The 23,274-nt window shown below is 42.8% G+C and overlaps 1 protein-coding gene across 1 annotated transcript in view; it reads right to left on the bottom strand.

The window, feature by feature from the left end:
* Positions 1–23,274, bottom strand: part of LOC137427347 (sodium- and chloride-dependent glycine transporter 1-like) — an 80,449-nt gene that overhangs the window by 17,014 nt on the left and 40,161 nt on the right. Inside the window, exons 5-9 of the mRNA XM_078769179.1 lie at positions 8,375–8,509; positions 5,470–5,573; positions 5,022–5,259; positions 1,731–1,865; positions 1,518–1,617 (exon numbers count right to left, since the gene is read on the bottom strand). Coding sequence (XP_078625305.1) covers positions 1,518–1,617; positions 1,731–1,865; positions 5,022–5,259; positions 5,470–5,573; positions 8,375–8,509 — 712 coding nt within the window. The remainder of the gene's footprint in view (positions 1–1,517; positions 1,618–1,730; positions 1,866–5,021; positions 5,260–5,469; positions 5,574–8,374; positions 8,510–23,274) is intronic.

Here is a 23,274-nt window from a genome sequence, read left to right as displayed (position 1 = left end):
ATAAAAAAAGCCTTCAATTTCTGATATTTTGCCTTTTCATTTGGGCTTCCAAATTGAAGCCCCACCCATAGGGCGGGTACCGTTGCTAGTACTAATAATATCAAGTATGAAAAGCATTTTAGAAAATGAAAAAGTATCTAAGGATGTCAATTCAAAAAATAAATAGAACGGCACTCGATAGAGCGCATGGTTTATGTTTTGTTTAAGTTTATGTTTTGTATCCCACTGATCTGGATCTGGACTTCCAAAATCTAAACGGCTTGTTCTTTTCACCTTCCCAACTCATCTACCAAGTTTCGTCCAAATCCGTCCACAACTTTTTGAAATATCGTACTATATATCGTTTTTGGCCTGATCTCTCAATGATGAAGAATCACAAAAATTCTCATATCTGGATCCGGATTCGGATCTTCACCAAAATCGAATCAATTTGTCCTAGCTACACACCCAACCTGTCCAAAAAGTTTTGCCTAAATCCGTCCATAACTTTGAGATATCGTGCTTTATGAAGTTTTTGGCTCTATCTCCCAATGGTGAAGAATCGCTGAAAAAAAACACATTTCGTCCAAATCCGTCCATGACTTTTTGAGATATCCTGCTCACAGACAGACAAAGACTGGTGGAAACATAACGTCCCTCCACCTACGGTGGCGGAGATAACAACGTGTTTAACCTGATATTTCACAGGAAAACTGCAAAATTGAACGTGAGCCTGTAAATAATTATAGACCCCACCATTGAGTACACAACTGGCATGAAATCATTATCCAACGAACACGAAGCAAAAAGCGGAGTTAGGAAATTGGTTCACTTTGTCTGTCTGTCCATCTACAAATGTCAGTTTATGATCGAGGAACAACTTAATTTCAATTGAATGTTATCTGAACATGAATCCAAAAACGAGCCAGTACTTTAGGAGTATTTTGGCTCTGAATTTGTCCCATTCGCACCTGTGCAAAGTGGAGTGAGGTTTTTTTTTTTACTCTGTCTTCCCGTCTGACAGTCAAACAAAATTGAAAATCCTTCCAAGCAGGAACCTTTCTGTTTATAAAGATGTCATAAGGACATAAAGAACAGGCATGAAGAACTAAATAACGAACGAACATCAACGGCGGTGAACTTGCCAAAAAGATTTGTACAACGACCTTTAAAATCTTTATTTTATTTCAATTGAATTATATATCTGAACACTGTAGAAGACAAATCGCCTTTTTGGTACTTTCAAAACCCTTCCGTTTAGCAGTACTTTGGCCAAAATATTATGGCATTGACGTCATCATGACCAATCACATTTGCCGCTCATAGACTCCGCCCATGTTTTTGTTTCTCAAGACAGTGCAGTTTAAAGTGTTCTATGAACTCATTAGTTTTACATGGTGCTTTCTCCCCTCACTTCCCACAATTATATTCCTGATAAACTACAGCACAACATATGATGAACACATGTCCTGCTTGAATATGAGCTTTTCTTGATGTAAAAAATATATATAGCAGTCAATACAACATACATTGCTCACCATATACCCAGTTGATACCAATGCAAAGGAAACAAGAGATGATGACAAGGGAGAAGGAGGCAGCGTAACTGTCCACAAGTGAGATCCAGTACACTCCAGCCTATAATATAAATGAGGGAAATTGCAAAAGTCAATTATTGGAATGAAATATAGTGAATGTTGATTAGTTATGTTGATAATGATGAAGACAATATGTGACAAGAGTGACTGTACCCGAGTTGTGAGGGGGATTCCAAATAGTAACCCTATGATGGCAACACCTAATGTGACCAAGGCCTTGCGCTTCCTGATCCAGTCACTGTCTATCTCATCTACAATGGCTGTCACCAAAGTCTCCAGCAGGCAAAACTGAGGAATGGAGTGAGACACAAGTGAGGATACCAAAGAGCCGTCATAAATGATATCATGATATGGGAAACATTTTATCATTAACTAGAGCAATGTGACTATGTCGCCAATATTCCTCCGTGTAGTCCCACAATGGGTATATGCCCTCGTTCACTGTCCTAGAAATTAACAAGTTTGATTTAAATCCCTTCAGCTGTTTTCAAGTATCACATTTTCACCAACCATGACAGGTTTCACATCAATCGGTGAAGATATTTCAGAGTTTTTTAAAATTTAATATCGGCTTTCAAGGTAATTTGGCTGCCACACCACGTGACATATGACCTTTAAAAATGTACAGTCTGCATATATATGGGTAGGGGATCATGTTTGTGAAGTTTCGAGTTGATCGGATAAGGTTCGTTTTTCTATCCAAGATGGCTGCTAAACCACGTGACCTATGACATCATCATTTTCAAACTATATGCAACAATGGTGTTCGATGATATTTGCAAAATTTCGCATCGATAGGGTATGTGTTTTCAGAGATACAATTATTTAGTATTTTCCTTCAATCCAATATGGCTGCCACACCATGTGACCAACGATGTTTTCGTGATCATATTTTAATCGCCATGCCTAATCAATGACACAGGTAAAGTTTTGAGTCAATGATTTGGTGGTTTGGGAGAAGATGTTCTTTTTAAGTTTTAGGTTAAATCCAATATGGCTGCCAAACCATGTGACCTATGATGTAATAAATTTAATTTTTCAATATGAATGGCTCAGAGATCATGTGCATGCAATTTCAGATTTTTAGGTAAGGAATTCCATTAAACATTTTTGGCTGGTATACCACTTCACCTATGATGTCACCATTATCATGCTTTTATTCCCCATTGGGAGTACTTGACCATGTGCCAGGTTTCAAATTTTTCCATTCAGTGGTTTCCGAGAGATATTTTAAAAATTATTTGTGTTTAGTACAAGATGGCTGCCACACCACATGACGTCACAATTATCATAAAAACATTTTGCATGGGTGTCACTCCTATCCTGAAAGTTTTGTCCCAATAGATCATGTTGCTGAGAAAAAACGAGGTTTAGTCCGCGCGGACGGACAACCCGAAAACAATGCCTCTGACCACCTTCGGGGGCGGAGGCATAAAAACAGTTTTAGGATTTCAGTTGTCTTACAAAATGGAAAATCAAATATTTACAACTGTTGTAGTTGAGCTGCACTTCATGATTCTTGGTCCTCAAAAGTCATAATTCTTCCACAATTGGTTTATATATGATGGATTTTCTCCGTCACTTCGACAGATGAGTGTTCAGCAAAAAATGTAAAAAATTCAGCTCGAGTCCAGCAAATCAGTTTTGTGGCTGGTGTCATTTTGCATGGGCATACAAGGCCCAATACAAGTTGTTCAGAATGACTTTGGTATTTGGACATGGGCTTAGCAAGATTGCATCAAGCTGAGGCCAAGGGAAGATGGCATGGTCTCCCATATCCCAAATGAGATAACAATTGGGATGGATCGAGGACAAGTCTTTTATGTTGGGCAGTCAATAATATATACCAAGATGTCATCTCGTCACCGTATTTTCACGCAAATAACCCGCCCACTTGTATACCCCGCACCTGGGGGACAAACTACTCGAGGAATATTTCAGGCACCTGTAACCCGCACACCGGTATAACTCGCAAGCCAGCTTTCCTCTTCACATGATCGGGAGATACGTGATCTCCATATTTCCAGCAGCTCCGAAACGGCTTTGTTGTCAATGGGCCATTCAAAATTATGTGACGCATTTTTTGCCCAAATCTGACGACTCCAATCCCTCGCCCTTCTGTAACACTCCGTAATGCTTCAGCAGACCCCCCTCCCCCTAAAATATTACATAACACTTGATGAGGACACTTACCACCTTCTCCTATTTCATACCTTAATGTCAGGATGCTATTTATTCCGTAGTTTTTTTCAGTTACTAATAACTATATTTGAAAAAGTAAAGGCGATACAGCGTACCATCGAGGATATAAACATAAAAAATATAACGTCTTCTTGGGAAGTGACATCACCTTTTCTTCAGTCACCAGTTCCAAGAGAAGACAACGTTTAAACAAAACTATTTCCTTTAAGCCTTTAATCATTAATGCATTCAATATGTGTATCATTAAATACTTGGATCTTTAAATAAAGGGTACCAGGAACAAAGTTGTCATTGGTTGATTTCGTGTTACATCCCCTTTTCTCTGTAGCACTCCGTAACGCTTGGACATACATCCCCCAGCCGTCATACGTTATGTGCACTTTGGGCTTTATGGAGGACGATTTACTGGTACCTTAATTATGATAGCTTTGGAATTAGACATACATGTGTGTAAAATATATGTAAAAACTGTAATTATAGATATTGCAATTAAACTTGGGAAAAAAAACTGCTTATTTATGTATCTCCTTGATAATGTATGGTAACTTAGCCCCATACCATACCATATTGCCCGCACACAAGTATAGCCGCAGTTGGAATTTTTGGAACTTTTTTTATGTATAACCCGCGGGTTATCTGTGTGAAAATAAGGTACTGGGTGTACGTTGGAGTACTGCAACCAGTGTGGTGAGTTGGGGTATATGAGGGAGCGCTGCATTGCTCAGGTGCAGTGAAACCGCTGTGACATGGATGAAACGTGAGTCTGTGGGTGGGAGCAGAGGGGTGGCCAATGTGAGTGAGGGTCCCAGTCCAATCTGTCCCCGCAGAATATTTCTAAGGAAAAGGGAGATGAAAAGGAAAGGGCTGTGGTGGGGATGAGAATGCAGGAAGGTGTTGATATTAATGGGGAGTTCGTGACAGGTAAAGCCTGAAACATCAGCACCTTGTGATCCTTTCACGGCGAATAACTCTATAATTCTGTTTTCATCTGTTTTCACCATTTTATTCTCATGTTGTTATCATTTTGTGCCACCAATGCAAAACACTAGTTTTAATTCGCAGCTACATTTTTATTCCTCAACTGCGGCCCTCAGCACTTCAAAATACCAGATATCAAACAAATCCTTGAGCAACTACATTGGCAAATGATAAATTATCTGTACCCCTTTGTCCTATCATCAGAAATATAATCCTTTTATCTTACGAGCATGAAACCAAATTTTCACATAAGTCTAAGCTTACCTGTGTTCCAAGTCCAAGCAAAATGAGCATGAAGAAAAAGAGCGCAGCCCAAAATGAAGATCCTGGTAAGAGAGTGAGTGCTTCTGGGTAGGCAACAAAAGCCAGGCCAGGGCCTTGTTCTGCCACTTCACTGACCTCAACACCAAGATTATGGGCCATGAAGCCCAGAATGGAGAAGATAACAAAGCCAGAGTAAACGCTTGTTCCACAGTTTGCTAATGTGATGATGATGGTGTCTCTAGAGAGAATCAGAAGAAAAGGGGACAAGTAGCAGTAAAACCACAATGCCTGCGTTGTTCTGATGGGGTTCACTTATAAACACATAGCTAGTGATATTGTGACCTCATGTTCAATTGTCATACACCGTGTTATGTTTGCACGTTCTCCGCTAATGATGGCCTGGATTCAACAAGCTTCATCTTAAACGGCACCATAACTGTGACCGTACTTGTAGCAATTGTTGTAAAACTTGTTGTAAGAGGCCATGGTGATGAGACCGCCCCAGGCACAACCGAGGGAAAAAAAAATTTGGGATGCTGCATCGCCCCAAACCTGCCAGAGAAAAAACATATCAAAATTAAAACCGAACACCCATCCATATCTTTCAAAATCTCAACGTAGTGTACACTTCATGTATTATCCCAAAAACATCAATCAACTTATACTGTGCTTTTTATCATACTAAATACACAATTTAGTGTCTGTCTGTCTGTCTGATCGTGATATATCAGTCGTTACTTGTCCAATCCCAACCAAACTTGCCAGGGGGACTAAAGGTCACATGATGGAGGCTGTAGTGACTTAACTTGGCCCCTTCCCCAAAAAGGGGATTTCCGCCTTGGACGAACTCCGGTATTAAGGTGTATAAAAATGTCACCGTAGCGTTTCATGGAGCACACCGACCGGACGTAAAAAAAAAAATTACTGCTAGGCCTCTAGGTAAGTGGCAAATATCCCAACACAAAACCTTTACATTAGCTAATAAAGTAAAGGTGCTTAAATGAGTCCTTACACCTCAATGATGAATCCCATTGCCTGCCCGGTTTTTCTAGCCATGATCACATTGTATGTGGACTGTTTATAGATTGTTTATAACATATCTTGGGGCCTCATGTGTGATTTCTTTCAGCCATGGTTTCAGGTGTGACGTGGGATATTGCCACCAACACCCTGACAGCTCAATGGTGAACTTTATTTTATGCATAACCCACTTCCTATGGGCCGTGAGCATTGTTTAATACTCACCTTAGGGAAATTTGGGGAACATTGGAAGAGTTTATACGTGGGTGATGTATCAGTTAACAGTCGCTAATCTTTACACCTATCTGAAGTAAAAAATATTATAACCAGTTGTCCAGTTCCGTCAAGTCATGGCCGACTTCTGGGGTGTGTTCCATTACCGACAGGTTTGCTGTCGCTTGCCAGCCTTTCCTTATCAACCGTTTTGATGGAGTGCTTGCTCGAGTACTTTTGTTTTTGTACACATCATCCTCCAATTCTGATTCTGTTTGTATACAGCCATATTGTACTAACCCTAACCCTAACCCTAACCCTAACCCTAACCCCAACCCTAACCTATACATCTATATCATCCAGGTTTTTTCGTCAAAATAATTATAGCCACAAATTAATCATTCAATTCCTTCCAATGATAATGGCATTATGATAATAATAACATCCTGGCCGAATTCTAAATTCATGCCCTGACCAGCAGAGGGCATTACATCAGCGGCACAGCCAGGCCCTCAGCCAATGATGCCACCCCACAGCCTTGTGCTGCAAACAAACAAAGAATTGACCAACCACTTAAAATAATGGAAAAGGTCGTTAAATTAATATAATGATGATTATAATGATGATGATGATGATGATGATATACATACACAGAATAGAGATCAATTTGGCTGAGAGGGCCTGATACACAATCATATTTTCGATCGCAGACCATAAACATCAACAAAATGTTGCTGCAGAGTGGGATACATATGCAAAGATATTTCATAGGGATTGTGTGGAACAGCATTGGGAATGATGGGAAACATGGCTCATCATGTATATCCCAACACAACCACCACAACAAGTCGTTTGGTTTAGAAAAGTGGCACAAGGAATAAACTTTGAGGGAGATGAGCAAGTCCAGGATATTCTGTGAAATAAAAGTTTGTTTAGGAGATGAGTTCTGGGGATGAGGCAGCAGGTGGAAGACAGAATGAATGAATGAATGAATGATCGTTTTATTGCCATTTTCCCTGCTAGAGCAGGGGTTAGCTTTGCAGGCCCCATGACCTCATGGTTACCTTTTTGAGGCAATGTTTTTTTATGGCCGGATGCCCTTCCTGATGCCAACCCCGAGTCGCCTCTTATGATGCGCAGGGTTACAGTGTACCTATTATAGGCCAGGGTACACACCGGGATCATTCATCCCAGTAAGATGGTACTCAATTTGCCGACCTCAGAAGGATGACAGGCTGAGTCAACCCCCCTGGCGTTAATTCAGCGATCGACCGGGATTCAAACTCAGGATCCTAGGATCCAAAGTCAGCACCCTAACCGCTAAACCAACACCAGGCTCGGATGGAAGAGAGAAAACAAAACACAACAGGCATTTTAAGGCCATTTTCCCTGCTAGAGCGGGGGTTAGCCTTGCGGTCCCCATGACAATCTTCTCCATTTTGCCCTATTTTCTGCATCTCCCCTTGTTAACCCCCTTGCCCGCATTTCTTCTTCCACCATCTTTAGCCAAGTCTTTCTCGGTCTTCCCCGTCTTCTACTTCCTTCTACATTCATTTCCATCACTCTTCTCAACCAGTCACTTTCATCCTTCCTCAGCACATGACCAAACCATCTCAACCTGTTTCTCTTCACAGCATCAATCACAGGCTCTATTCCCATCATCTTTCACAATTCATCATTTGTCTTCCTCTCTCTCAACGATACTCCGCACATCCACCGAACCATTTGCATTTCCACCCTTTCCAGCCTTCGTTGCTTTGGATGGAAGAGAGAGATCAACAAAATTAGAATGTGGACTTCTGATGTCTGTGTGCCTTCTGGAAATGGTTGTGTGGTATAGAACTGGATGAGGGAGAAAGGTGATTGGGGGAAGGTGGACCTGTGTAATTGTATTTATAACAAGGTGGAGTCTCTTTATAAGTACCGATATCAGCATTGCAGACATACACATCTTGAGTGGGTGAAGAGCATGGTTATTGGATGGTCTGAGGAAGCCTGTACTGTAACTACCTAATGTATTATTATAAAAAGGCTTATATACTGAAGAGGAAGGGAAAAGGGAAAACAGGAGTAATTATGGTGGGATAATGTGAAAGGGTCGGAGAAGGAAAAATTTGGACCTTGGCTTGCAGTATCTTGTCCCACTGAGGTGTGAGGTAGTAGTAAATTCCCTTGGCGGCACCCTCCAAGGTTACACCACGGATAAAAAGAATGAATAGCACCATATACGGAAAGGTAGCTGTAAAATACACAACCTGAGGAGTAAGAAGAAAAGACAAGTAATAAATGCTGAATTTTTATCCATCGATGCACGAATGTGGTACAGACTCACATTTTACATTATTTGAAGCTCAACGAGGAGTTTCTTCATGTAAAAGATGACAAAGCCATAGCAGCAAAATTAGAATGGTTGGCCAGTATTTCATGGTGTTAGATTAATTAATGAAGTTGACGAATATATACACTGCTGCACAAAAGTCTTAGACAATCAGGAATTACAATACTGTATATGGATGTAATGAGCATCAATGATTTCATCAAAGCCTCAACTAGTGATTTCTACTACTAGCGAAGTACCCGTGCTATGCAATGTGTACTTCTGACCCTCTTTATGCTATGCACGGGTGGGAGGCCAGAAGCAAACAGACAATGCAGAAACGGTGAATGCTAAATAATGAAACCAATAAATTCCACATTCCTGTAGCACCTTCAGTCACACGTCAGACATGGACAGCAAGTTCGTGAAGGACTTCCATGAAAAACGTACCCGTTCGCAAACAAACGGGTACGTTTGTTCCATACCCAGTCAATGGCGAATCTGTATATGGCGATCCGCGAATTCACGTTTAGAAAGTAGAAACCGTCACGGCATTTCGTCATTCACTTGAACTCAATATCTCTTTTTTCATTCCAAACAGCATAACTCCAATCACAAATTAAATAACATTAATATAAAAAATAAACTTTTAACAACATTCGTGACATAAACAAATATTTAAATCCTGATGTGAAGTTCCGTACAGTTGGGTGAATACAATTACAAATTCAAAATCGTAATTGTATTCACTCAATTCCAATCATCGATTGATACTTTAACAAAACGATTAACACGATTGACGTTTAACGATTAAACATTACGATTGAATGGCGGTTGTATTTGGATATTATCAAACCCGCGCATTGCCGTAATCTGTCCACTTCCGGATTCGCAGCAGGTTCATAATTGTCATCAAAATCTAAACAGTATTTGTAGAATTTCAATAAAAGCCACATCACTGTTCATATCAGTAAATATTATTCCATCGTGTTTGGAAAAACTGGACAATTGGAAAACTTGGAAAACTTGGAAAAACAATTTAGCCTATTTTACTCCCAGTGGTCCCAGGAATACCCACCCAAAATATCGTTGCGATCGCTTGAGCCATTTTTGCGGTACCTTCAAACGGGCAGACGGACATTTGGTGAATTATAGTAAGATTAAAACAATGTTTACTGTTATTAATACAGCTTGGTTTGGGTGAAAATAAACCAAAATTGTCATTTAGAAATCTTTAATTCACATTGATCAGAATCTTCAAAAACTTGTGATCACAACTCATAGTAAACTAGAAGGGCACTCAGTGGAGACCATACCTCCGCCAGGCTGAACAGTCTATTGTTTGTATCCCAATGATAGGCCGGATCTGGATTCGGACCTGAAACAAAATCTAATCGACTTGTTCTAGTCACCTAACCAACTCGTCCACCAAGTCTAGTTATATATAACTCGTCCACAAAGTTTTGAAATATGTTATATGTCGCTTTTCGCTCGATCTCTCAATGGTGAAGAATCACTTAAAAAATTAAATTATTATAGTATCCGAATCCATACTCAGATATTCACGAAAATCGAATCGATTAATTCTTGTCCCACACCCAATCGGTCCACCAAGTTTCGGCCAAATCCCTCCATAACGTTTTGAGATATCGTGCTATATATCGTTTTTGGCCCTATCTCCCAATGGTGAAGAATCACTTCAAAATTTTACTAGCTGGATCCGAATCTTCACCACAATCTAATCATTTCTTCCTTGTCACATACACTACCTTTCTGCCAAATTTCTTCTGAATCCTTCAACAACTTTTTGAGATATCTTGTTCACAGGCAGACAAACAGACAGACAGGGGTGAAAACATAACCTAAGCAGCTAATAGGAAATTTTGCAGTAGCTAATCCATCACATTTAACAATCCAAAAATTGATGCCGCCCCCACTCATCATGCTGCCCCACTCAAATTTTAACTGATTAACATCACATGTTCCTCTGATATGCACATCCCTAAAGGTAAAAGCCCACTTTTCGTACTTTAAACTGTTAGTAAAATCAAAAAGTACAGAGAAACATCATCTGTGATTGACAAGCACAGGATGGAAGACCCAGAAAGCTGTCCAACAAGGATGAGCAACACTTGAAGATAATATCCTTAAGGAAGCGTTGTATCAAAAACAGAACTGGCAGAAGGCTCAGGTCTTACCAGAACAGCAAATGTCGACATTTGGTGTTGACATCAGGGTTTTTTTTACAACTAAAATGGCTGCCAGTCGGCCATCTTTGATCATATGGCAAAACAAAATGATGTGCCTTCGTATGTCATCAATCATCATGTATTGTCTTTGTGATAAGTATGAACAAACTCGGTCCATACATGTCTGAGATATGTTTGCGGACGGAGGCACTGATGCACGGACATGACGGACATGACATAATTAACTGAAGAGTTCATAGAACACGATACCCCATGCAGTGTTTAAGTATATGCTTCAATTTTAATAAAATAATGATTTAAACACGTTGACTGCCGACTATGAGTATACTTGTAGTGCTGGTGTACCAGAATCTGCCACTACGAGTATTCTCGTGGAAAAGATTACGCTATTCTATTGTAAACAAAATGTTCTGTGTTGCCAGATAACGCAACAAATGATCTGCTGGCAGTTCGGTGAACATAAATCGATGTAATAATCATGATCATCATTATCAGTGTCCATGAGAAGTTTTGCCACTTCATCTGCATTCATACGTGTCATTTTGAAGGGTAATGACAAGTAGCAAAAAGGAACAAGGAGAAAAAGACAAAAAATGTCATAGCCTCCGTGGTTTTAGTAATTTTGTTGTACGGAATTAAAGGCCGCCAGTCGACTATATTTGGACGGTTTAAAAAACGAAATTTTCTGCTTATGTATATTCTCATGTATCGGCTTTGAGCTAAGTTTGAACAAAATCGGTCCATGCATGTCTGAGTAATGGTTGGGGACATATTTAAGTAACAAAATGGCTGCCAGTCATCCATCTTGGATCTGATCTCAAAAAACATGACGTGCATTTGTAACCCATCATTCCTTATCTGTGGGCCAAGATTGAAACAGATCAGTAAATGCATGTCCGAGAATCGGTTGAGGACGTGTCATGTCCGTGAGGACATCAGGGTTTTTTTACAACTAAAATGGCTGCCAGTCGGCCATCTTTGATCGTGTGGCAAAACAAAATGATGTGCCTTCGTATGTCATCATGCATTGTCTTTGTGATAAGTATGAACAAACTCGGTCCATACATGTCTGAGATATGTTTGCGGACGGAGGCACTGATGCACGGACATGACCCAATCCATAAGCCCCCGTTTTTGATGAAGTCCAATGGGGCATAAAAAAACGTGGTACTCAGCAAACGATCTACCATTACCAATGACGTAATACCAACGTCGATTCAGTGCTAAAAAAAATAGTCATACCACACAGCTCGTACCTGGCATACGGAATTGAAAATCTTTTCCGCTCTCCCGTGTCCTCCCATCCATCCTTCCTTTCCCCCCTCCTCATATTCTTGTCACGAAGCAACGCTGCGTTACTCGGCAACATTCGGTACCTTTACTGGTACAGTAATGTATCAGCTTATCACACAGCATTTCTGATTATACACTGCCTTTTAAAGAACTACAAAGTGCTTGGTCTCCGTTCCATCTCCTGCAACCCACCCTCGTGTGGAGATATCAGCCAACAATAACTTACATACACACATATACGTGCACACACTCATACATGTATAAACTAGAACGGCACTCAGCAGAGAGCATATACCTACCTCCGCCTGGTTGGCCATAATCACTCAATGGTGAAGAATCACTTAAATAATTCTACAAGCTGGATCCGGATCCCGATCTTCACCAAAACTGAATCGATTATTCCATGTCGCACACACAACCTGTCCAACAAGTTTCGTCCGAATCCATCCATAACCTTTTGAGATATCCTGCTATGTATCGTTTTTGGCCCTTTCTCCCAATGGTGAAGAATCACTTTAAAATTCTAGTAGCCGAATCCGGATCTACACCAAAATCTAATCAATTCGTCCTTGTCACATATGCTACATCTCTGCCAAATTTCGTCAGAATCCGTCCACAACCTTTTGAGATATTTTCTTCACAAATGGACAGACAAACAGACAGAGAGACAGACAGGGTGAAAACGTAACCTCCTTCCACCTTTGGTGGCGGAGGTAATAGAGACACACAAACGTGGGTCCTTTGAGACCTGGGGGGTGGGGGGGCTACGTTCCACCTTCTGTAGCCCTCATATGGAGACAACAAAAAAACAGAGGATTACATTATCCACAAAGTTATGAATTATGTCTGATGAATTACGTGTGATGGAGAACGCTGAGGTGATGTGGCAAAGTCAGCAGAGGAAAGAAATAAATGTCAGGTTGTTTGACACTACAGAACTTTAAAATACACGAAAACAAACATGACGTAAAAATAATAACCGAAGCTTTTTGTGCTGTACTCCTCAAGGAAAATCACAGCAAGAGAAAGAAAAATGTGAAAGCATGTCTATGAAAGAGCAACACCGATTGGTTCATCAGTCATGACCGAATTGGTAATCTGAACACCCATTGGTTGACTCAGTCACCACTATCTCTGGCTCTGATTGGCTGGAGCAGAGTTGAGAGCGATGACTCACCAGCAGCAATACCTTGAAGGGAAGGGGAATGGGGTTGCCCCAAAGCCGGGGACTCACCATTTGCAGACATACCATGGACAGAGGTCAGGGCAACACTTTTAATCTTTCCATGTTGAATGAGAATGAGAGAATGTACAAATTCCTTTTGACGACACAATGTAGGGTCCGTGGAATAGATGAAGGTTGCTTTTAACATACGTAGATGTAACATACTCCGACCTCAGCTCAATATCTTGAACATATCTGCATTGTACTGTTCTGCACAATCGGGGTTGGCTACCAAGTGCCGTGCAATGGCAGAAGAAGAAGAATAATAAATGGTCGGCGGTCCTTGAACGTTCTTGCATGCTTGTACCAGGTGAGTCGTCACTCCCGAGTTCTTTATTCGATTCGCCAGGGGGACATGTTGTTTGATACGATCAGCCACCCTTTGGATTGTACGGCCCATGTACCAAGCTTCACATCGGCACTTAAACTCATAGTTAACATTGCTGATTTGTGAGGTGGGCAGCACATCCTTGTTGACTGACGTGAGCAGACGGCGAGAGGCGAAGATTACTCGAGGTTGCACAGTCAGGTACGTGTTTGATACCATATGTTTGATTTGTTCTTCAAACCTTCGTGATGATTGTCCTTTCCATGGCATCCTGATATATACCGGACACTTGTCAGGACCGATCTTGTGTTCCTTTGTCATGTTGAGAAACTTGTGCACATATCTCTTAATTATAAACTCCAGGTAACCATTGTCACCGAGTATATTCATGATTTTGTCCATTTCAGCAGGTAGATTACAAGGTGAGCAAATCCTCCGAGCTCTGTTCACAAGGATGTTGATCAAGGAAATTTTCTATCTAATGGAAATTTAGGAATCCCAATGAGTATACTTCCCAGTGAAAGTAGGCTTCTGGTAGATCGATGTAGTGAGACCACGTGTGGATCTTTCGGCCAACACATTCAACAACACGTCCTACAGATTTGGTCAGGTCAGTCTTTTGGGACTGCCACTGGTAACATGTGACCCAGTGCTATCTGCCACATGGTCGGGTTGTCGGCGACTAAACCGACACACCAAGTGGGGAGGGTGACTGTGATACCCTACCAGGACCAAAGACATCACCTGGCAAAGGGCGGATGAACTCCCATAGGGAGCCAACGGCCATCCACTAAGAAGATGGTGTCTCCTATTTGTTTCAGTTTGGACCGGTTCAAGTCATACCGAAGACTTTAAAAATGGTACATGCTGCTTCCTTGCTTGAAAAGGTAGAGCACGGACAATCCCCTTCAGTTGGCATTCATGGGGAGGAGGAAATTCCTCTTGAGGAAATGTCCTGCTGAGTACGGTGAGAAAAGCGGCGCCATTGTTATGAGGTCACTGGTACCCAGCATATCCCGGTAAGTGACGTTAGTGACGACAATTCCTTTGTCGTCACTAACGACCAACTGTAAAAAAAAAAACCAACAGTGTTCAGATTACCAACAGTGCCAACTGTAAAACCAACCGTCACGTCTTTTCGAACCTATCCAAGAAGGTCGTGAACAATTGTTTCATGCGCAACTTTTTCCACATGCGAAATTTGCATTTATGTTTATTTAAATTATACAAGGGACTACAAAATGAAAATGTTTCATGATATTTGTTATATAATATCACCTTTATCTCTCAATATTGTTGAAATGAAGATCAAATAGCTCTATGTTGAAATATGTTGAAAAAGTCAAAACTTTACATGGGGTGTACTTACTTTTTCACATGACTGTATCTGTTGAGAAACTCGAGGAACTAGAACGGCACTCGATAGAGTGCATACCTCCACCAGGCTGAACATTTTACGTTTGGTGTCCCACTGTTATGCCAAATCTGCAACCGGACCTCAACCAAAATCTAATCAGCTTGTCCTTGCCACATACACTACATGACCAAAAGTATGCGGACACCCCTTCTAATTAGTGCATTTGGCTGTTTCAGCTACACCTATTGCTGACACGTACAGTATATATAATCAAGCACGCAGCCATGCAATCTCCATAGACAAATATTGTCAGTAGAATGGGCCGTACTGAAGAGCTCAGTGATTTTCAACTTGGCACCGTCATAGGATGCCACCTTTCCAACAAGTCAATTCATCAAATTTCTGACCTGATAGAGCTGCCCCGGTCAACTGTAAATGCTGTTATTGTGAAGTGGAAACGTCTGGGAGCCACAACAGCTCAGCTGCGAAGTGGTAGGCCACACAAGCTCACAGAACGGGACCGCTGAGTGCTGAAGCGCGCAGCGCGTAAAAAATGTCTGTCCTCGGTTGCAACACTCACTACCGAATTCCAAACTACATCTGGAAGCAACATCAACACAACAACTGTTCATTGGGATCTTCATGGAATGGGTTTCCATGGCCGAACAGCCGCACACAAACCTAATATCACCAGGCGCAATGCCAAGCATCGGCTGGAGTGGTGTAAAGCTCGCCGCCATTGGACTCTGGAGCAGTGGAAACGCGTCCTCTGGCGTGATGAATCATGTTTCACCATCTGGCAGTCCGACAGATGAATCTGAGTTTGGCGGATGCCAGGAGAACGCTACCTGCCCAAATGCATAGTGCCAATTGTAAAGTTTGGTTGAAGGGGAATAATGGTCTGGGGCTGTTTTTCATGGTTCTGGCTAGGCCACTTAGTTCCAATTGAAGGAAAATCTTAACGCTACAGCATACAATGACATTCTAGACGATTGTGTACTTCCAACTTTGTGGCAACAGTTTGGGGAAGGCCTTTTCCTGTTTCAGCATGACAATGGCCCCCATGCACAAAGCGAGATCCATACATAAATTGTTTGTCGAGATCCATGTGGAAGAACTTGACTGGCCTGCACAGAGGCCTGACCTCAACCCCATCGAACCTTTGGGATGAATTGGAACACTGACTGCGAGCCAGGCCTAATCGCCCAAAATCAGTGGCCGACCTTACTAATACTCTTGTGGCTGAATGGAAGCAAATCCCCGCAGCAATGTTCCAATATCTAGTGGAAAGCCTTCCCAGAAAAGTGGAGACTGTTATAGCAGCAAAGGGGGGGGGGGGGGGGGGACCAAATCTATATTAATGCCCATGATTTTGGAATGAAATGCTCGATGTTCGGGTGTCCACATACTTTTGGTCATGTAGTGTTTCAATCTCATCCACCAAGTTTTGTCCTAATCTGTCCACAACTTTTTGAGATATCCTGCGATATATTGTTTTTGGCCCAATCTCTCAATGGTGAAGAATCACTTAAATAAATTATGGTATCCAGATCCAGAACTTCACTAAAATCTAACCATTTCGTTCTTGTCTCATAGAAAATCGATCCTCCAACTTTTGTCCGAATCAGTCCATAACATTTTGAGATATCCTGCTCACAAACAGACAAACCGGGGTGAATACATAGCCTCCACCCATCCTCAGTGGTGGTGGTAATGAAGATTAAAAAAAAAAACATCCAACAATAGTAAGACTATTGATCAACCAAATAAAATTAAAAGAGACTTTCTTAGTCTCTTCAATCTCATTCTTCCCCAATCCAAAACCATGATATTTTCTACCCCGTTAACCCTCCCCACAGCCACATCTTTCTACTTTTCAAGTTTTTCCTTCCCAAGAGTTGTTTCTGTGTCCATCCTTTTGACCCCGTGCATCCTCCCCAATCCCTCATCTTCCCCACATTCCTTATTTGTACAAGTCGCGTTCTATTTTGTCCCTCAATCCTGTTGTTGGTGTGTTTTTCCCCTCTCTTTCTACTGTTATTTTTGTTCTATTGCATCCTCATCTGTTCTATGTTCGAGCTTCTCCACGAGTCTCGACATTGTATACCAAAAAGGCGAGTCGAATGACTACTCAAGTCGAAGAATCATACTAAAATACACAATTTGGTGTCTAAGTCCAAGGGAAACGGCTCTGTTTCTGTCTCAGGGCCCTCTTCAGAGAGACTAATTGAGTGATTGAGACAGGAGCGTTTTGGGATTAAAACGAACATGACATTTATGGCAGAAAGAAGCAAAGATCAAGACAGAAGATCTGGTGTAGAAGCTGGTGTAACCTGAAAGATTGACATACATAGAATTGAATAGAAAATACAGAAAGACAAGATAGATCGCCTCCTTTGAAAGTGGAAATGGCAAAAAGCAGGAGCAATATAGTCGGTGGAAAATATCACTGGCTGTACATAAGGTCATGGGAACTCTGGCTTCATGAGTAACATGAAGGCTTGAGGGCTTTTGAGCCACTTTAAAAGCCGAAAGCCTCTTTCAGGATATCCATCAAGCCTTGTTGCCATCTGGATAAGAAAGGCTGTGAGCTGGCCAGAGGAAAGCCGCACAATAGTTGGCTTTTTCAGGGCAGCTTGTTTGCAAACTAGACACGGACAGCTGGCAAGAGCAATTGTTTTGAGATAGTCAAAGCAGTGAGAAGGTAGAATTCGAAAGAAAATGTCCCATTCGATTTATATTTTTCTCACCATTTCTGAATTTACCTCATGATGCTGTCATCACAGGTACAAATCTCATATATTGTCTTGATTTATTCAGGCAAATTGGTTGAACTTAGAAATAATAGAGGTAAGTGTACCTTGACCATAATCAATGTCAACGTCATGGACGCCTACAAATAGATACTGTTACGTTTGTAGGGGGTAGACGGTGATACCTTAGTCCAGGTAGAATGCATAGATTACCATGCTCCGTATGTCGTGTGAAGAAGAAGAAACCCGATGTAATAAGTAGGAAATTTGTGTAGACCGTATGTCGGGTAAGCTTGTATCTTCGTCACCATGAGAGGGGTGGGGTATGTTAATTAGCTAGGGATTATGGGTAAATTAATCCCCTGTACGTAATGCCTCTGTAATCTTTTCCTGTGTTCCTTATGACACCGCACTACACACCATAGCCAAGCCAAGCAATCAATACCATAATTAATAATGCTAAATAAAAACCAACCGGAAACCAGGCATCGAACACTACCGCTGGTGTCGCAGCCGCTACATCACCACCTCAATCAGGCTGGGCCGTGGAGCCACGCCCCGAAGAGCAGTCATTGGTCTGGGATTTGATTGGCACAAGGACTGGTAAGATGGAGCTCGCCGATAGGAGCGGACACGGAGACGTCGTGAGTGAGATAACGTCAGAGCCTTGACTCTAAAGGAACGCTCGGCCGACATTTTCTGATTGAAATAATTGAAAGCCGAATGAAAAAAATGAGTGCACATAGAGAACAAACGAATGAATCAAAGGAAGAAATAAAGAATTAAATTCGGGCACAGGAGAGGGCATGTCGATTTTACCCTTCTGAAGGTAAATGGATCATCTGGATCATCTCACGAGATCTTTGTTGGCGAGGTCACGTCTTTTCGAAGCTGTCCATGCGCTCACACTTTCGAAGTTAAGTAATTTTTCACAATTGTGTTTTTGTCGAAACTGTATCTATCTTTCGGTGTGTGTACCTATAGTGTGTCCTTAGTAAGATTCTCGGTGTTAATTTTTCACACCTGTATACAAAATCGTCGGTTAATTCGTGTCGCGTATTTTGAGGCCTAGTAGGCTACCGTGTCCTACCTTGAGGCTTTGTTTTTCTCTCAGCGGTCAGTCGATTGTGCTGCAATTACTTTTGTTCTCTGTTTTTGTCCCAGTCTTTCACCCTATACTTCCTTGTTTAAAATCTCAACTCAAAAAAAAAAAAAAACCTAAAATTTTTTTTCCCTCTGTTCTTATTCGTTGTTCTTATTCGTTTATTCGTTGTTCTTATTTGTTCGTTCATTCTTCGATCACGTGTTTCACCCCCATTTCCATTTTCCATTTCCCCAGATAGTTTTCACTGCTCAATTTAAAAATGTTTAAACTTTCCCCTGAAGAACTGTATTCTGTCGTATATTATAACACCTTCTTCTTCTTCTTCTTCTTCTTCTATAAAAGGATGCTTTCGACTTGCTCACCAAATCTATTCATTCCAAAAAAAAATTCCAACCCTTACATGTCCTCTTTTCTACATTCCCGAAACTCTCCTGCACTCCACCACTCCTCCAGCATCCTCAAACGTATTTTTGACTCGAAGGTCACAAGAAACTCATTTTGCAATAAATGTTCGTTTCCCATTAATCGTACACTTTCTAAAATCCAATCTCACCCCTCCCCTCCAAATCTTCCCCATCACCCCTCCCCTCCAAAACTTCCCCATCACCCCTCCCCTCCAAAATGTCCCCATCACCCCTCCCCTCCAAATCTACCCCCTTGCCCCTCCCCTCCAAATCTTCCCCATCACCCATCTCTTTCAAATCTTCCCCCTTGCCCCTCCCCTCCAAATCCTTCCCATCACCCATCCCTTTCAAATCTCCCCCCTTGCCCCTTTCCTCCTAAACTCCCCCCACACTCCTCCCCTCCGAGACTCTCCTCCCGCTCCTCCCCTCCTCGACTCCCCTCTCACCCCTCCTCCTCAAAGCGTCCACCCCGCTTCTTCCCCCTTCCAACTTTCACCTTCATCTCCCCCAACCTTCTGCCTCGCTCTTCCCCCTCCTCAAATAACACCTCACTGTGCCTCACCCAATCACCATCAAACCTTTTGTCCGCCCCATCCTTCCCTTTCTCCAAGCTATTCTGAAATCTCTGACACACCTTCAACAGCTCTCCCTACCACTTTCTCCTCTTCCACAGCTTACCCTACCCCTCCACCCCCCCTGTTCTGTATCCGATGCTCCCCCTTCCTCTTCATTAAGGGTAGGGACCTCAAACATCCGGGGCCTTCGCTCAAACTTGACTGATCTCTCCACACAGGTTGCTTCTGACAAACCAGACATGATCTGCTTAACAGAAACTTTCCTCCTTCATGATGTCTCTGATTCCTTGGTATCTCTCCCAGGGTACTCCCTCCTCCAGTATGATAGACCTGAGCCTCGTCCTGGAGGTGGGGTTGCTATATTTATTTTAAAAAACTCTCTTCCTCACTTGCCCTTCTGGGGGACTCAGCCCTCACTCGGCCCTCTCTCCACCTCACCCCCAGGAATACCTCTGGCTACGGCTTTCCCTTCGCTCCCACATTTTGTTCATATATGTGTTGTACCGTCCACCAAACAGTGATGACTCCATCTACATCTCGCTGTCTGATAATATGGACCAACTTCTATCTACCCATCCCAACTCTCTCTTCCTCATATGTGGTGATTTAAATTGTCACCATGCTAGTTGGTGGGGTGTGGGTACCTCTCTCACCAGCCATGGCTCCTCAGCAAAGGACTTCTGCGACTCACTGGGACTGACACAATCTGTCAATTTCCCGACCCGGATCTCAGTCAACGGAGCATCTTCTCTTCTGGACTTGGTTGTGACTAACTTCCCTGAAAATGTCTGCTGCTCTTCTTCTGCTCCAATCGGCTCATCTGATCATGTGCTTGTTAAAGTGGACATCTCTCTGACCATTCTCAGAGAGCCTCCTCAGCGTCGACGAGTCTGGCATTTCACTCAGGCCAACTGGCATGGTCTTCAAGCAGCCATCGATCATCTGGACTGGTCTCCCATCTCCACCGCCTCTGACATCAACTCATCCTGGGAATTCTTCCAAAGTAAATTGCTCTCTCTCACATGCACTGATTTATCCCATCTCATCTTCAGTTGTCATACCCTTCCTCCCGTCCATGGTACACGGAATCTTGTGGTGAAGCTGTTGCCCAGAAACAACTTGCCTTCGTCTCCTGGAAAGCAAATCCAACGGAAGGAAATCTCATTTCCTTTCACAAAGCCCGAAACAAGTGTGTGTCCACCCTCAGGAGAGCCAGGAAACAATATCTCTCCGTTCTCAAGACCGAACTCTCTTATCTGTCTCCCTCTTCCAAATCCTGGTGGCGTCTGGTCAAATCTGTTTCTGGTGTTTGTTCCCCCTCCATCCCCCCCCCCCCCCTCACCTCAAATGGCTACACGGCTGACTCCGCACGTGAAAAAGCTGAATGCCTCAACTCTGTGTTTGCCTCTAAATCTTGTGTCCCAAACCCATCCCTCTCTGTACCCCCCCCCCCCCCCCCCCATACCCAGTCGTACCCAGCTGCTCCTGGACTCTGTGTCCTTTCCTCCTGACAAGGTGGAAAAGTTTCTGTTAACCCTCGACTCTGATTCTGCAACTGGACCTGAAGGCATCAGCCCACGGCTCCTAAAATCCTGTTCTTCCGCTCTTTCACTCCCTCTCTCTGTTCTCTTCACCCTCTCTTTTGCTCAAGGTCAACTGCCATCTGCTTGTAAATCAGCCAACATCACCGCTTTGCACAAAAAATGTGCAAAAACAGATCCTAGCAACTACAGACCAATCAACCTTCTCCCAGTTCTCAGCAAAGTCATGGAATCCATCATTGCCTCGGATATGAAATCTTTCCTCTTCTCCAATGGCTTGATCTCTGATCATCAATTTGGTTTCAGACCTGGTCACTCTACTCTGGACATGCTGCTTCTGCTTTCTCAACAATGGATTGAGGATTGGAGGTCCTCAATGCCAAACAGGAAATTAGAGCTGCCTCCCTTGACATATCACGTCCCTTCGATATGGTCTGGCACCCCGCTCTGCTCACCAAACCCTCCTCCTTTGGTATCCATGGAAATCTCCACGCATGGTTGGCGGACTTCCTCTCTAGTCGTAGTCAACGTGTGGCCCTGAATGGGTTTCTCTCATCTCCTCCTCCTGTTCAGGCTGGAGTTCCCCAAGGCAGTGTTCTGGGCCCTGTGCTTTTTCTGGTCTTCATCAATGATCTCTCTGACTCTTTTGAAAATCCTCTCTATCTCTTTGCTGATGACTCCACTCTCTGTCGCTCCATTCCTCATCCCTCAGATCGGCAGTCTGCAGCCTGCTCACTCTCTGCAGACCTGGACAAAATCACAGACTGGGCAAACAAGTGGAACAAGTCTTTCAATCCTGACAATTCTCACACTCTTACGATGTCTCTCCGAAAAGACCGACTGGACAACCCTCCCATCCACTTTCTGAATAATCCTCTCCAAGAAGTTCTGTCACTCAAGCTTTTGGGTCTCACTATCTGCCATGATCTTTCCTGGGAAAACCACATTTCAAATCTGGCCTCCAAAGCCAGTCGCCGACTGGGCGTCCTCCGTCGTGCGAAGTCCTTCCTTGGCACACCTGAGCTCCTTACCACATACAAGGCTTTCATCCGCAGCTCAATGGAATACTGCTCTCCCCTCTGGGCTGGTGCTCCTGCCTCACACCTAGCTCGGCTTCAAGCTGTTGAAACCAAAGCGTTCAGAATCATTGGAATCTCGCGCGATGAAGCTAACTCCAAGGGCCTTTCACTCACTCACCGCAGGCAGGTTGGTTGGTAGTCTTTCTATCTTCTACCGACTCCTCTCCGGCCTTGCCCTCCCAGCTCTCTCTGGGCTGTCTCCCAAATATTCCTACAGGTCGCATAAGAACTGCCTGCAACCCTCTTATGGTTAAACTGGAAAATCAAGACTCTCTGCTCACCTTCACTCCTTAATTCCTCTTTTCTCCTGCCTCTGGAACAAACTCCCTCACTCTCTTCAATCCCACTCCTCTCTCCAGGTCTTTAAAACAGCTGTTCACCACCATCGCTTATCTTCCCCCATCCAAAACCTTGATCTTCTCTACCCGCGCTAATTTCACCCCAAATCCACTTTTTTGAAATACCAACTTCTTTCCTGGAAGTCCTTGGTGTCCTTGTGTTTTATACCTCTCCCACCTCCCCCCCAAGCCCTCCCTCTCCCACATTTCTCTCGATGTCCTTGCTCTCAAATGTTGTGTTTGTGTCCTTCCCCCTCTCTCCCCTCTCTTCTATTTTTCTCTAGATTATTATGATAGTTCACATGTCAAAACCATGTTGAAATCAGTAATATTACTTGGTAAAACCAGGCAAATCCGTTTTGTAAATGTTTATGCCTCCTCAGCTGAAGGCCGGAGATATTATGTTTTTGCGTTGTCCGCCTGGCTGTCCTTCCATCCGTTATCGTTTGTATTTGTTACCAGGATAACTTGTGAAACATTATGTTTTTGCGTTGT

Source organism: Myxine glutinosa, unplaced genomic scaffold (assembly GCF_964187855.1).
Source record: "Myxine glutinosa unplaced genomic scaffold, kmMyxGlut1.1 SCAFFOLD_1640, whole genome shotgun sequence".
Lineage (NCBI taxonomy): Eukaryota > Metazoa > Chordata > Myxini > Myxiniformes > Myxinidae > Myxine > Myxine glutinosa.
Note: the sequence above shows the minus strand (reverse complement) of the source record. Positions and strands in the feature narration are given on the sequence as shown.